We start from the raw sequence: 15,273 nt of genomic DNA on the forward strand, positions 1-15,273 counted from the left end.
TTCTTTTCTTTTCCGTTTGAGAGTTTCGTGTTCTGAGTTAAGTTTTGTAACACCGTCTGACCTCGACTGCCCGTTCAACTTCAACCAGCCACACAACTCTGCATCTTCAGTCAACGCCCAACCACGGGCTTCCCAAGACGTCACTTCAACGACTACTGAACTTCCACTTGTGTGAATGTGTGCGTGCATGTGTTTGTGTTAGATTAGTTTATATGTCTTAGATTTATCTAATAAAGTCTTATTCATATTGAAAAGAGAAGTATCTTGTGTTTTGTGCTTACAAGTTAATGTCTTAAACTGCCGATCTGGTTACTGTGCTAATTGATGGTGTTTTCACTATAGTTTGGATATCAATATCCAGCGCAGATTTGATGTTAAACGGCTCGTTCAGTGAATCGCAGGGCGTCTCAGTGATCAGCCGTGAAACAGTGATTCTGTTCAAATTCCCTTTAAAATCTTAAATGATTCCCTTTGAGCTAAATTGACCTGTTTCCCTTACACAGTGTAAGACTGAACTCACACTATGCTTGAGACACTCTCTCTCTTCATAAAGAGCTTGATAAAGTGGAGGAGATGTTTCTTCTTAGTGTCACACCTGCTTTGCCTTTTAATATTTTAGCTTAATTTGTTCAGTGGGCTTGAAATAGTTGATATACAGACGGGATTCTGTTTTATATGTGGCACTTAAATGTAATTTATAAAGTTAATACATTGCACTCTGTTATCACTCCAGGAATGATGGCCCACGATGTGTTTTAGCTGGCTGGTCTTGGCTCTATTGACCCAGTGCCACTTTTGTTTCCTGCCATTAGTGAGGGCTTGACTGCGCGTCATTGGAGCCGATGTTGAGACAGAGTGTGATATATTAGCCTGTGCCCAGCTAAGCCAATGGCCAAATTAGAAGCCTGACTGCAGGTTAAGTGAAATTTATGTTCTCTTGTGTAGCTCAGACCAAATTTGGAAGCAGCAGAGCTGGAGTGTAAAAAGAATGGGGTTGGGTTCAGCAGTCCTGATGGTGTAGAGTTTGGGACTTCAGAGTGAATCCTGTTTAATTTGTTATGAGGTCTGGTGTGTGTGTGTGTGTGTGTGTGTGTGTGTGTGTGTGTGTGTGTGCTTGTTGTTTTGACATATCAGGACACACCTTTGTATAATGACATGGGTAAGTAATGAGAAAGTAAAAATGCACAAAGTTTCCTGTGAGGGTTAGGGTTAGGTGTAGGGATTGTGTGGGGCCATAGAATATACAGTTTGTACAGTATAAAAACCATTGCGCCTCTGGGATGTCCCCACTTTTCACAAAAACAAATGTGTGTGTGTGTGTGTGTGTGTGTGTGTGTGTGTGTGTGCATGTGTGTGTGTGTGTAATCCCAATAGCACCTGTTATCACAATGCCATTAGTACACACACACACACACCTCATGACAAATTAAGCACTGTGTGTGTGTTTGTGTGTCTGTGTGTGCAATAGTGGCATTGTGATAACAGGAATCCCAATAGCACCTTTTATCACAATGCCATTATTACAACAGCAGCAGAAAGCAAATTGTTTGTTTTAAAGATGCACAATATGGCATGTAATTTTTTTTACATACACTAGCATTCAAAACTCAGTAAGCGATTCAATTATTTATATATGTTTGTTTGTTTGTTTGTTTGTTAGTCTGCTTGGATGCATTAAATTGATCAAAAGTGACAGTAAAGACTTTGTATTGCTAAAATACAAATATACATATAACATACAGGTGCATCTCAAAAAATGTGAATATCATGGAAAAGTTCTTTATTTTTTGTAATTTTATAAAAAAGCAAACTTTCTTATATTATAGATTCATTGCACACAAACTAAAATATTTGATTTTTTTTCTGATGGTTATGACTTACAGCTTAGGAAATTTTAAAATTCAGTATCTCAAAAAAATTGAATATTTTGTAAAAAAGATTTCCAAAACAGAAATGTTCAAGATCTCCAAAGCAGGTTTAATTATGCACTCAATACTTGGTTGGGGCTCCTTTTATACAAATGATCAAATGATTGCTTCAATACGGAATGGCATGGAGGTGATCAGCCTGTGGCACTGCTGAGGCGTTATTGAAGCCCAGGTTGCTTTGATAGCGGCCTTCAGCTACGCTGTATTGTTTGTCAGATGTTACTTATCTTCCTCTTCACAATATCCCATAGATTCTCTGTGAGGTTCAGGTCAGGTGAGTTGGCTGGCCAATCAGGCACATTAATATCATGGTCAGCAATCCACTTGGAAGTGGTTTTGGCACTGTTGGCAGGTGCTAAAGTACTACTGCAAAATGAAATCAGCATCTCCATAAAGCTTGTCAGCTGATGGAAGCATAAAGTGCTCCAAAATCTCCTGGTAGATGTCTGCATTGACTTTGGACTTGATAAAACACAATGGAGCAACACCAGTAGACATCACGGCACCCAAATCATCACTGACTTCAGAATCCTCACACTGGACTTCAAGAAGCTTTGACTCTGTGCCTCCCCAGTCTTCCTCCAGACTCCAGATCTTGATTTCCAACAGAAATGCTAAATTGACTTTCATCTGAAAAGAGGACTGTGGACAAATGTGCAACTGTCCAGTTCTTTTTCTCCCTACCCCAGGTGAAATGCTTCTGATGTTTTTTTTCTCGTTCACGAGTGGCTTGGTTACAGGATTGTGTAGCATCTGGAACAATTAGACACACAACTATTTGTTATATATAACAAATAATATCTAACATCCCCTCATCTAACCAAAAGGTCTATGGACCCTTCCCCCGAAATGCAACGATCACCCCTAAAAAGGCAGAACAGGGCTCTGGTTCCATAGCAACTCTTAAGTCTCTCAAAATCTCACTCATAATGCCCATAAAAAGGGACTCATCTCTAACAATTTCATGAGAAAACCTCTCTTTGAATGAACACGCATATCCTTTAGGTCACTGTGTATATTATTTATGTTCTTGTATATTGTTTGTTGAATTTGACTGTTTTATGCATGCTTATGATAGAACCACTCGTTTATGTAATCTTACCTATATGTAATCTTACCATGTTTAGTATCTTTGAATTCATCTTCTGATGATCTAAACAAGAGTGTATATCAGGGGTGCCCAACCCTGCTCCTGGCGATCGACTGTCCTGCAAAGTTTAGCTCCAACCCTAATCAGCAACTAACTAAGGTCTTCAGGTTCAATTAAACATTAAAGGCAGGTGTGTTTGATTAGGATTGGAGCTAAACTTTGCAGGACAGTCGATCGCCAGGAGCAGGGTTGGGCACCCCTGGTGTATATTTTATGTTGATACCTATTCAACATATTAGTGTTCTAAGAATCCTTACTAGTTTCTATATCAACTTCTCATCCAATTACATATGCAAATTTCACACAAAGGGTTGTAACACTCCCCAATATTTACAAACTCCCGCTTGGAATTTCAGCCTTTCTCATTGGACGAGCCCATCCTGAGAGGTGTGAACCTTCTCAGATCTTAAAGGCCTCACATCAGTGACCCCGCCTTCAGTCTGCAGTTCTTTTAGATCCTACGGGGATGAAGAAGATGAATCTAGAACTCTCTTGGACCCCTAAGCATGTGCCAGGCCTTTGTGCCTTGTCTCTCCATTCACCAAAGATCATAGGATCTCAGCTTATCTCTCTCTTAGCTCTTTTTCACTTTCCACTGGGAAGAAACTCCCAATCACCCTCAAGTCAAGACATCTTTGAAATTCATCACTCTTCAAAACCGGAAAAACGTGATCGGGACTCTTACACCACTGAACTTCCAAACCATCAAGACTTTGCATTCAGACGTTCATTCCAGGCCAAAGAAATGCAAGTATCATACATTTAGTGAAACGAAATGGAGGTTTAGTATAAACCTTACAAAGTTCAAACACTAAACTCTAAATTTAATATAGATGAATCATTAAACCTGCAAAAGTTATTGATTTCCTAATTTTTTCTTTTGTTCTTTGATTAACAGACAACACAGGTTATTAGGTTATTTTGGCTGCTTTAAGAGCTGCCACTGCTGCACATGAAACGGATCTGACATGCATCTTTTTTTTTTCTTTACCTTTTCTTACCCACTTCAGTTCTTAAAGTCTCTACTAATGAGCTGATGAGTTGAATGGGTGTGTTAGATGAGGGAGACAGTGCTGGGCTGCTCCAGGGCAGTTTTGAAAACCATTTCAGAGACATGTTCTTAAGTGTGACTCAAATATAGCAAAAATACATACTTGCATGCACAGTTTTAAGGCTGCTTTAATTGCCTTTATGGTAACTTCATGACTCAACGGATGAAATTACTACCACATTGCATGCTCATAGTTTTTTTTTTTGTGTGCTTTAAATTAAATGATACAGGCTGCAGCACTCGCCGCCGCATTTGTGCGTGCAATTGAAGAGCACATGCACAGTATATTGGCTGACAGGACAGGAAAATTGGTTTTTACTGACATATGGCCTGACAACATCTCATCTGAACATCTTCACTCTTATTCTACCACAGTGGCATGCATAGACTTCTAAAGTGGTAGGGGTGAAATGGTGTTTTCAATATATATATATATTGATTTATATTATATTATATTATATTATATTATATTATATTATATTATATTATATTATATTATATTATATTATATTATATTATATTATATTAAGTTTTCCAGTCAAGAGTAATGAATAATTTTTCTCTTTGTTTGGTGTTTTATTAATTAACATTTAAAGGAATAATTTACCCAAAAATTTAAATCAAGTTTAATGTATAAAGCACATTTAAAAACAGCTAAAAGCCGACCAAAGTGCTGTACAAAGTCAATAGCACAAATACAATAAGTAAAACATTTATAGCATAATGTCAAATACACATAACATGAATATAGCGAAATCAATCATTAAATGCCAAAGTAAAAAGATGAGTTTTTAGGCAAGATTTAAACACAAGTAGAGTGGAGTCTATTCTAATATGAGATGGTAAGTTCTTCCAGAGAGTAGGACAAGCCACTTTGAATGCTCTATTTCCTCTCATCTTTAGATGAGTTCAAGGGATCTGGAGGATAAATTTTTCCTAGGACCCTAATCGTCTTGTGGAAATGTAGGGATGAAGTAGGTTTGTAACATAAGGCGGAGCTAAATTGTTCAATGATTTATAGGTGAATATAATTTTGTTTTAACTCAATTCTGTGTTGAACAGGCAGCCAATGCGAGATCTCAGTCAGAATGGGTGTAACATGCTAAAATTTGTTACACCCCTTCAGAAATCTAGCTGCTGCATTTTGTACTACCTGTAAACGAGAAATTAGAGTTTTTTTAGATGCCATAGTACAGCGAGTTACAGTAATCCAGTCATGACGTGATGAAGGCGTGGTTTGCGATCTCTAGGGAAACTACTGAAAGAAATGTCTTTCTTTTTAGAAAGGGACGAAGGTAGGAGAAGCTGGGGCCTATGACAGAACTGATCTGTTTATGGAATTTCAAAGAATTATCCAACTCTACACCCAAATTTCGCACTGAAGGGGAAATAAATGAATTTAGATGCTTGGAAACAAATTGATTTTGATGCCTGCGCTCTGAGGAGTTAAAAACTATGAACTCCGTTTTATCTGCGTTTAAGAAAATAATTTTTTTTGAAAGCCAGAATTTAGCATCATCAAGATGAGTAGATAAAGTATTTACAGCACTTTCTTTCCTAGTTACTGGTAAATATATTTGCAAGTCATCGGCATAACAATGAAAAGAAACATCATGCTTTCTAAACACAGAACGCAGAAGAAGTAAATATATAGACAAAAAGAGTAGGATCTAAAATCGAGCCCTGAGGAACACCACATGTTGAAAGACCCAGAGATGAAGTACAATTACCTATTTTAACCAAAAATCTTTTATCACTTAAACAGGATTTAAACCATCTTAGAACAGCACCTCCCCGTCCTACTAAAGATTCTAATTGAGAGATACGAATCTCGTGATCAACAGTATCGAAGGCTGGAATCTCCAGAGTCTGTAGCCATTAAAACACCATTAAGAACTTTTCACAGTTTCAGTACTGTGCAAAGATTTGAACCCATTCTGGAATGTCTCATAAATCTGATTATTTGTTAAAAAGGACTAAAGCTGTAAACACACAAGTATTTCCATAACCTTAGAAAGAAACGGTAATACAGATATTGACCGAAAATTGGATAAAACAGTAGTGTCAAGTGAAGTTTTTTTTTTTTTTTTTTTTTAAGATCGGAGAGACTGTGGCCATTTTCAGATTGTCTGGTATAAATCCAGATATAATTTATTCAACAATGACACAAGCTTTGGTCCCACTGTGTCAATTATTTGTCTCAGATAGTGAGGATGTATTATATCACATGGAGAAGAGGAATGTTTCAGTTTAACAATTATGGCCTTCACTGATTGTAGAGAAACCAGATTGAAGGTAGTCCAGTTAGTCACAGAGATGGTGCTTGTTTGAATCTCTGTATTTTTGTGATTGTGAATAAGTACAGTGTCCCTTAGGATTAACTCTACAGCTGAGATAACACTGATTTTAATATATGTCGCGTTGGACAATATGCTAGATTGATTCGGCAGCGCCAAAACTGCAGGCTGCAGCTGATAGAATGTGCGCTGCACAATACAATGATATTTATAAAAAAGCAGATCATCGAGACATTTTTATCATCCACAATCAAAAATCTTCATGTCACACACCCCTACCCTCGGCAGAAAAATTGTGGACTGGGGGCGCCAGGCCGGACCGCAAAAGTTTATTGTTTTTTGAGAAGATAATGTCAAATAATTGCTGCAGATTCTCTGTGGCTGCAACTGATTTTGTTTATGGGCTTCTACCATAAAGTCTCATTAGCTTGTCTTCTGAATGGAGAGGTTCAAACCCGAGTATGAGCTCTGACCGTTCAGCTAATTACTGACTGCTCACCTAAGTGCTCTGTTTACTTACAGAAACGGACAGTTCACTCCCGCCGAAGACCTGACTGTGCAATCAGCCCATGCTCTCCTTTAATTACGGTTTAATTTCAACATCACTGTTTGTATAACCAGCCACGGTTTGCACAATTATTGGCCTCAAACAGTCAAATAAGCCAGGGAATGAGTTTCACCCCTTCATTCGATGGTGTGATTGAAGTGTCTAATGTCTTTTGTGCCATTTTTCTTGGGTAATATCCACTGACTGGGCTGCCAAGTCAATACTGCGGTCGTTGTAATACACTTTTATCAAATTATAACTTCATTATCGATGTCTGGGATCTTATTTGCACTTGCTAATGTATTTAAAGTGTTTCATTTGTGTTGTGTTAGCTACTCATAGTTTTAGAAAATGTCTTGAATGATCATTAGGCCAGCGGAGATGTGACTCAAAATGCCACATACAATATTAAGATTAAATGAATGAATTGTCTCTTTTATTCAACCTGCATCTATCTATCTATCTATCTATCTATCTATCTATCTATCTATCTATCTATCTATCTATCTATCTATCTATCTATCTATCTATCTATCTATCTATCTATCTATCTATCTATCTGTCTGTCTGTCTGTCTGTCTGTCTGTCTGTCTGTCTGTCTGTCTATTAAGCATCTCAACTTTTCAATAATTGATACATTAATAAAAATTTTCTTGAGCATCAAATAATCATATTAAAATGATTTCTGAAGGATCATGTGACAGTGAAGACTGCAGTAATGATGATGAAAATTCCTATTGAATTCAGTATATTCCTTGGAATTGTACTGAATTAATCAGATCGTGAAAAAAAGTGAATGTTTCATACCAGAATGAATCCAGACCTGAATGCAAGTTTGCTATAACATTGCCTAAAAACCCATTCGGTTACTAGTAAAAAATAAAACAATAATTTATGCACAGTAAGACCGGTGATGTTTATTAGGCAAGTAAATAGGTTTGATGTTGATTTCTTGTGCTTGCATGGCTCAAGGTATAAGCTTTTGTTTGCTTTAGTCTGTGCTTGAGTCATTAAACTGTGTTTGAGTGGATCACAATCTGACACTTATTGGATAGTGACAATAAAACACTCAGGAGAACCGGAGCTTGCAGCGCTTTGAGTGTTCTGTCAATGTTTTGCCTTATCACAAAACCAATGAGCCTTGAGACACCATGCATTGAGCAGACTACTTGTGTGCAGAGCTCAGACAGTAGTTATCCCATGGGTTCACATTACGGCTTCCTGAAACATTAACCGGTCTTGTCAGTTCTTGCCATGTTGTGGGAATATTAGTATTGTTATTAAGGGCTTCATTAATTATTATGTGGTGCATCTAGAGGGCATGCAGTGCAGTCATACATCCAACCCAACATGTGCTAGTTTATTTTCATGTCTGATCACCCCTTCAGTTCCCAAAGAGAGGTAACTGTCAAAGCAAAGACGTAAAGAAGCAGATGGCATTTAGATGTGTGAATCTTATGTATTCAAGTCACATTTCACCACCAAATCAACAGAAGAATAAAAAAATATATTCGTGCCTTTTTAATAGTCATTAAGAGTTTTGGTATTGTGACAGTTACGCAAATGTTTGCCCAAATATCATGACCTGCAATGCAACCAATCAATAAAAATATGATATAAATTTAATAATTTTTTTTTTTTTTTAATTGTTACAATTATAAAGCATTCATATATTATGGTACTTTAGGTTAATGAAGAAATTAGTGTATAAATGTGCATATACAAGTTTTATTTAAATTCGCTCAGGTACAGTCTGCGGGAACCGTTATTATTTTAGAAATGTTGTATTTGTCATTAAGATTTTTGAGAGGACAGTCATTGGCTAGAGAGCTGTGTAATCCCCTTTTTATCAGTTAAGCAGGTTTTTTGGCTTGCCTCTTCCCTCTCTCTTTCTGTGGACATTGTAGTAGTGTAAGATCTCGTGTCAACACTGAATGATCTAAGATTGCATATCTCAGAGGATAATCCTACAGTCAAAAACCTCCAGGCAAATACATAATTCAGTAAAACACAACAGTGCACAGCATCCTCCTTTTCTATATAAAATCACTTTAACGGTGATGTGTATAATTTTTTGATGTTAAATTCTTTCTCCTGTTTCAGTTTAATGTGCAAAAACAGTTCTAAAAGTAATACATTTGTAGGTTGACTTCCTGAAGAGTAAGTATTTGCCTAACAACCACAGAGAGCACCCTAGCAACCATTTTGAATGTAATGAATGTGGTCTACTCATTTTTGCAAATCAGGTACATAAAAGGTTCCTAGCTTAAGGGTTTGTTGAAAGATTATGTGCTTAATGAGCCCCGGTTATTGAATATATTGTATTATAATGATTCATATCAGTAGTCACACACCAATGTTTCCTTGTCTCTCATTTCAGCTACATTCTAATTCAGACAAAGGCGACGGTTCAGTCAGATACATCCTTAGTGGTGAAGGAGCAGGGAGTATCTTCATCATCAACGAGGTAACGGGAGACATCCACGCCACCAAAAGTCTGGACCGGGAAAAGAAATCACATTATGTTCTTCACGCACAGGCCATCGACCTCAACACCGACAAACCCCTGGAGCCAGAGTCAGAGTTCATTATAAAAGTTCAGGATATTAACGACAACGCCCCCAAATTCCTTGATGGACCCTTCGTCACATCTGTGCCTGAGATGTCGGAAGTTGGTGAGAATTCTTGTTTTCTTGTGATCTTTTTTTGTCCACACTTGTCCAGACTTTGTCTGTTAAAAAATGGTGTGTGTGCAAATTAAAATAAATAAATAAATAAAAGCTGTCAAAAAACTATTCTAACTAGAGGCTTGTACTCATAAGCTGTCACTCTCTTAGATCCATCACTTATAATTCAGGTCTCTGAGATTCACTCCAAACTAATTTTTCTGTCCAGCCTCTGGCTTTTATGCTGTTGTTTTGTGTGTTTTGCGGTTGGAGTTCCCTCAGGAGCCCGACAGCTCTTAGAGAGCTCTATGTGCTCATGCTTTCTCCAGAACGCTCCACTTCAACTAGGAGAAATAGTGAAAATATATACAGCGAGAAAGACAGAGAGAGATAGAGAGATTCCCTTGCAGCTGGGTTTTCCCAGGGTTTCCACCCCTAGGGGGTTGTGATGGGACTGCAGGGGGTTTATGAGATTGTGATAGAAATACTAATGTGGAATAAGTTAATGCATTATATTAACTTATGATCTCAATTAAATTTGTTGAATGCTGCTAAAATTAACACAGTTAAGTTTTAAATTGATTTTGTATTTAACACTTTACATATATAACACTTTACTATTTAACACAGTTGTTTTTTTCACACACACACACATACACACACACACACACATATATATATATATATATATATATATATATATAAATATATACAGTACAGACCAAACATTTGGACACACCTTCTCATTCAAAGAGTTTTCTTTATTTTCATGACTATGAAAATTGTGAAAGTCACACTGAAGGCATCAAGGACTATTTGACCAAGAAGGAGAGTGATGTGGTGCTGCGCCAGATGACCTGGCCTCCACAGTCACCGGACCTGAACCCAATCGAGATGGTTTAGGGGTGAGCTGGACCGCAGACAGAAGGCAAAAGGGCCAACAAGTGCTAAGCATCTCTCGGGGAACTCCTTCAAGACTGTTGGAAGACCATTTCAGGTGACTACCTCTTGAAGCTCATCAAGAGAATGCCAAGAGTGTGCAAAGCAGTAATCAAAGCAAAAGGTGGCTACTTTGAAGAACCTAGAATGACATTATTTTCAGTTGTTTCATACTTTTTTGTTATGTATATAATTCCATATATAATTCCACATGTGTTAATTCATAGTTTTGATGCCTTCAGTGTAAATCTACAATTTTCATAGTCATGAAAATAAAGAAAACTCTTTGAATGAGAAGGTGTGTCCAAACTTTTGGTCTGTACTGTATATATATATATATATATATATATATATATATATATATATATATATATATATATATATATATATTCCCCCATGTATATATTATATTTCCCATTATTGCACGGTGTTGCCACAATTAAGTACAAGCAAATGGTTATTTTTTATTTGATATGAGCTCATTCATATTTATTTTTTGAATATCTGATTCAAGTTTAGTCTAGTGTATGCATTAAAATAAACTAAACTAATACTTCACCCCAAAATGAAAATTTTGTCATTAATCACTTCCGACCTCATGTCGTTCCAAAGCCATAAATGCTTCGTTCATCTTCAGAACACAATTTAAGATATTTTGGATGAATCGGTCGCTTTTTTCACTGTCGGGCCAGTGCGAGTCAGGGCTTAAAACGAGCCGGGTGGGGCTAATAGCCTCGGACCTGAAGCACCGAGGCCAAAATAGCGCTGCGTTTCCAGTGTCGGGCCAGAAGCTCCGCTGCGCTTCACTAAAACCCGCCTTTTACATGCCTTCCAGGAACAACATCATGCAACCCCATCATTTCACCAACAAAGAGAAGTTATCAGAAAACTAATAAGAAATAAGTCACTGGATCTAGCGTGAACAAACATGATAAAAGCAGCTGTTTGTTTGCATGCTTTGTTAAATCCAACGCATCGATGGTTTACTATAATAAGTGATACATTGATCATAATTAATTAATTTATCAGGATTGAAAATTAGTCACACAGAAATAAAATGTTATGAACATAGTCTGCTCTCCAGTCGAGTCTGTTTATTTGAAGTCACAATAGCCTATATACATCACATTGAATGATAATTTCTATATTTTCATAAAAGCTCCCAAACAAAAACCATTATTATATTTTTATGACATAGACTACGCTCTGCTAAACTCTAGAGATGAGACTTATGACAGATAGAATATGTTACTAAATAAATACACGATTGTGATAGAGAATAAGAATGTGACGTCTGATTTCTTCAAGTGGTCATATTTACCATGTTTACTATGATAATGTTAATGCCTAGCATGCATAGTCTTTTGCATCCCTTATAAATATTTCTGACTTGTATGGTGATTATAATCCACATCGAATCAAGTTATTTCAAACACTCGCTGCTGACTAAGAGTGCGTTTTTAGCTCAACTTATTTGAAAAGTTTTTAATGCTGGTGTTGTAGCAGTTAGCTTTGTGATATGATATACGCCGAATATGCTCTCTATACACAGAGAAACTCTGCCTTTGTTCATAACCACTCCTCTAGCCGTCTAAGACATCATTGCGTACGTCGCACATGTTGAACTCATATTCTCCAAAATGGCACTACGGTGATGCGGAGAGACACAGAGGAGACAAATTGTTGTATAAAGTCATTATTTTTGTTTTCTTCTCATACAAAAAATATTATCGACACTTTATAAAATTAAGATTTAACCACTGATAGCACATGGATTATTCTGATGATGTCTTTCATACTTTTCTGGGCTTTGGCAGTATAATTTACTTGCCAGTCAATGGGACAGTCACAAGCCTCTTAGTTTTCATCCAAAATATTTTAAATTGTGTTCCGAAGACGAACGAAGCTTTTATGGGTTTGGAACGACATGGGGGTTAGTGATTAATGACAAAATTTTCATTCTGGGTTGGAGTATCCCTTTAAGTGTTGAGTTTAATGGACAGTTTAATGAATGTAATGCAAGGTACTGATTTTGGAAATTGATGCATTGACTAATTTCATATTTCTTGCTTTCTTTTCATACACTGAGCAAGGGGGGATTTTTAAGCACCAATGCAAAATAATAATTAACAGCTGAAGATTCACAGTATTTTTATACATTTGTTTATCCATGTGTTTTTATCCTCCTGGAAAAGTTGTATTTAGATGAACCAGTGCTTTAGAGGAACGTTTCTCCTGTAATATCACTTCCAACCCACACACAGTATGTCACTGCTGATTTCCAGAAAGTTCCTGTTATGTTATTGACATATCAGAAGTGAAAGATTTGATGTAATATGTACAGCATGTCGCTGCAGCACATGTTCTCACTCTCAGCCACGGGAGATATAATTTTGGGATCTCTCTGGGAGTCTTGAAGGCTATATTCCTGATTTGCATGTACAAATGAAATATTTCTCTTTATTCTGGCTGCGAGAAACACTTCTCGGTGGAAATGATGTCCTGTGGGTTTAGAAAGCTTTGTTTATTGTTTATAAAGGTCCCAATTGGCTGTTGCCATAGCAACGGAAGCCCATACAATGATATGTGGTATCGTAAGACTTGAGTACCAGCTGCAATCAATGTTGAAGGAGTCTATTATTGCCTGGCTGTTGTCCATAACTGTTAGCGATTCATTCGCAAAGAGGGTTCAAAATCGCAATTACAGATGTCTTGGAAAACATGCCGCTGTTATGTTAGAGCTGTACTGTCTACTTCACCATCATAGAATCCTTTTCTCTTGAGGTAATGCTCTGCCTTAATAGGAAATCAGTCTCATCTGATAGATTTTTCCCTCTTGTTAAAAATATAACAAAATATATAAACAAATAGAATATATATTTTCATATTTATATATTGTAATAAAGTTTGGGATCATTGTGATTTTGTTAAAACAGTTCAATTGTAAAAGTCATTGCATAAATTGTAATAATAAAATTGTATTTATATATGTTTAACATGATCAAAAATACTGTCAAAAACAGTAACATTCTAAAATATTATTAGAAATAGAAAATCTTGTTTTACTTGTATTAATTGTATTATTGTATTGAAAATATTATGACTTTATTACTACTTTTATTTTTATTTTTAGCTATCATTTTTAAGGTATTATATATGCATATGTATATGATGAAGAATGTTGTCAAAAACAGTAATATTACAAAATATTGTAAAAATAATAATAAACCAGTTTTTAAAAAACTTTTAATACAACCCGAATTCCGGAAAAGTTGGGACGTTTTTTAAATTTTAATAAAATGAAAACTAAAGGAATTTCAAATCACATGAGCCAATATTTTATTCACAATAGAACATAGATAACGTAGCAAATGTTTAAACTGAGAAATTTTACACTTTTATCCACTTAATTAGCTCATTTAAAATTTAATGCCTGCTACAGGTCTCAAAAAAGTTGGCACGGGGGCAACAAATGGCTAAAAAAGCAAGCAGTTTTGAAAAGATTTAGCTGGGAGAACATCTAGTGATTAATTAAGTTAATTGATATCAGGTCTGTAACATGATTAGCTATAAAAGCTTTGTCTTAGAGAAGCAGAGTCTCTCAGAAGTAAAGATGGGCAGAGGCTCTCCAATCGGTGAAAGACTGCGTAAAAAAATTGTGGAAAACTTTAAAAACAATGTTCCTCAACGTCAAATTGCAAAGGCTTTGCAAATCTCATCATCTACAGTGCATAACATCATCAAAAGATTCAGAGAAACTGGAGAAATCTCTGTGCGTAAGGGACAAGGCCGAAGACCTTTATTGGATGCCCGTGGTCTTCGGGCTCTCAGACGACACTGCATCACTCATCGGCATGATTGTGTCAATGACATTACTAAATGGGCCCAGGAATACTTTCCGAAACCACTGTCGGTAAACACAATCCACCGTGCCATCAGCAGATGCCAACTAAAGCTCTATCATCAGTGTTGGGGAGTAACTAGTTACATGTAACGGCGTTACGTAATTTAATTACAAAATTATTGTAACTGTAATTAGTTACAGTTACTAAGAAAAAATGAGTAATTAAATTACAGTTACTTATGAAAATTTTAACGATTACAAAGGGGATTACATTTGAATTTTTACACACATCCACATACAGATTTAACTGATTTCTTTCCCAAATGGCACTGACTATTCTGAGGCATACCGCCCTAATAATTTCCGGGATGCGGAAACACAGTCTGGTTCGTAGAATTCAGTCATAAAAACGGAATGCCTAACGCGGACGGAATATGCCACATTTCGGATGACTAAATCAAAAGTAGGTCAGTACACTTGAATCAAAACATGACATGGACTAGTGTCTTTGAATATTAAGCCCCACAAATGCAATATATGACTTGCACATTCTGCGTGTCTGTGGAAATCAGGCGCGGACTGGACACCGGGAGAACCGGGACAATTCCCGGTGGCCTGGCAGCCGATTTGGCCCGCTATTTAATATCATTATTGTATAATTGCCTGCCGAATGTACTAAAGCGATCATTTGCGAATCCGCCATTTAATAATTAAATCTCTAATAAGTCAAGTGTTAGTCATGACTCGCACGCTCTCCGCGCCTCCGCCAAACGGTTTGGATCAGACTCAGAGTAATCAATGCGAGAGAGAGAGAGAGAGAGAGAGAGAGAGAGAGAGAGAGTAGAGTGTAC

General features: G+C 36.7%; 1 protein-coding gene across 8 annotated transcripts in view; it reads left to right on the forward strand.

The window, feature by feature from the left end:
* The window catches only part of LOC132121681 (cadherin-18-like), a 214,639-nt gene that overhangs the window by 141,775 nt on the left and 57,591 nt on the right, over positions 1-15,273 (forward strand). For 6 of the 8 annotated variants that reach the window (XM_059531347.1, XM_059531346.1, XM_059531352.1 and 3 more), the window contains one exon: positions 9,354-9,648. In XM_059531347.1, coding sequence (XP_059387330.1) covers positions 9,354-9,648 — 295 coding nt within the window. The remainder of the gene's footprint in view (positions 1-9,353; positions 9,649-15,273) is intronic. The other 2 variants (XM_059531353.1, XM_059531351.1) reach the window with 1 other exon arrangement.

This window comes from Carassius carassius, chromosome 39, assembly GCF_963082965.1.
Source record: "Carassius carassius chromosome 39, fCarCar2.1, whole genome shotgun sequence".
Taxonomy (NCBI): Eukaryota; Metazoa; Chordata; class Actinopteri; order Cypriniformes; family Cyprinidae; genus Carassius; species Carassius carassius.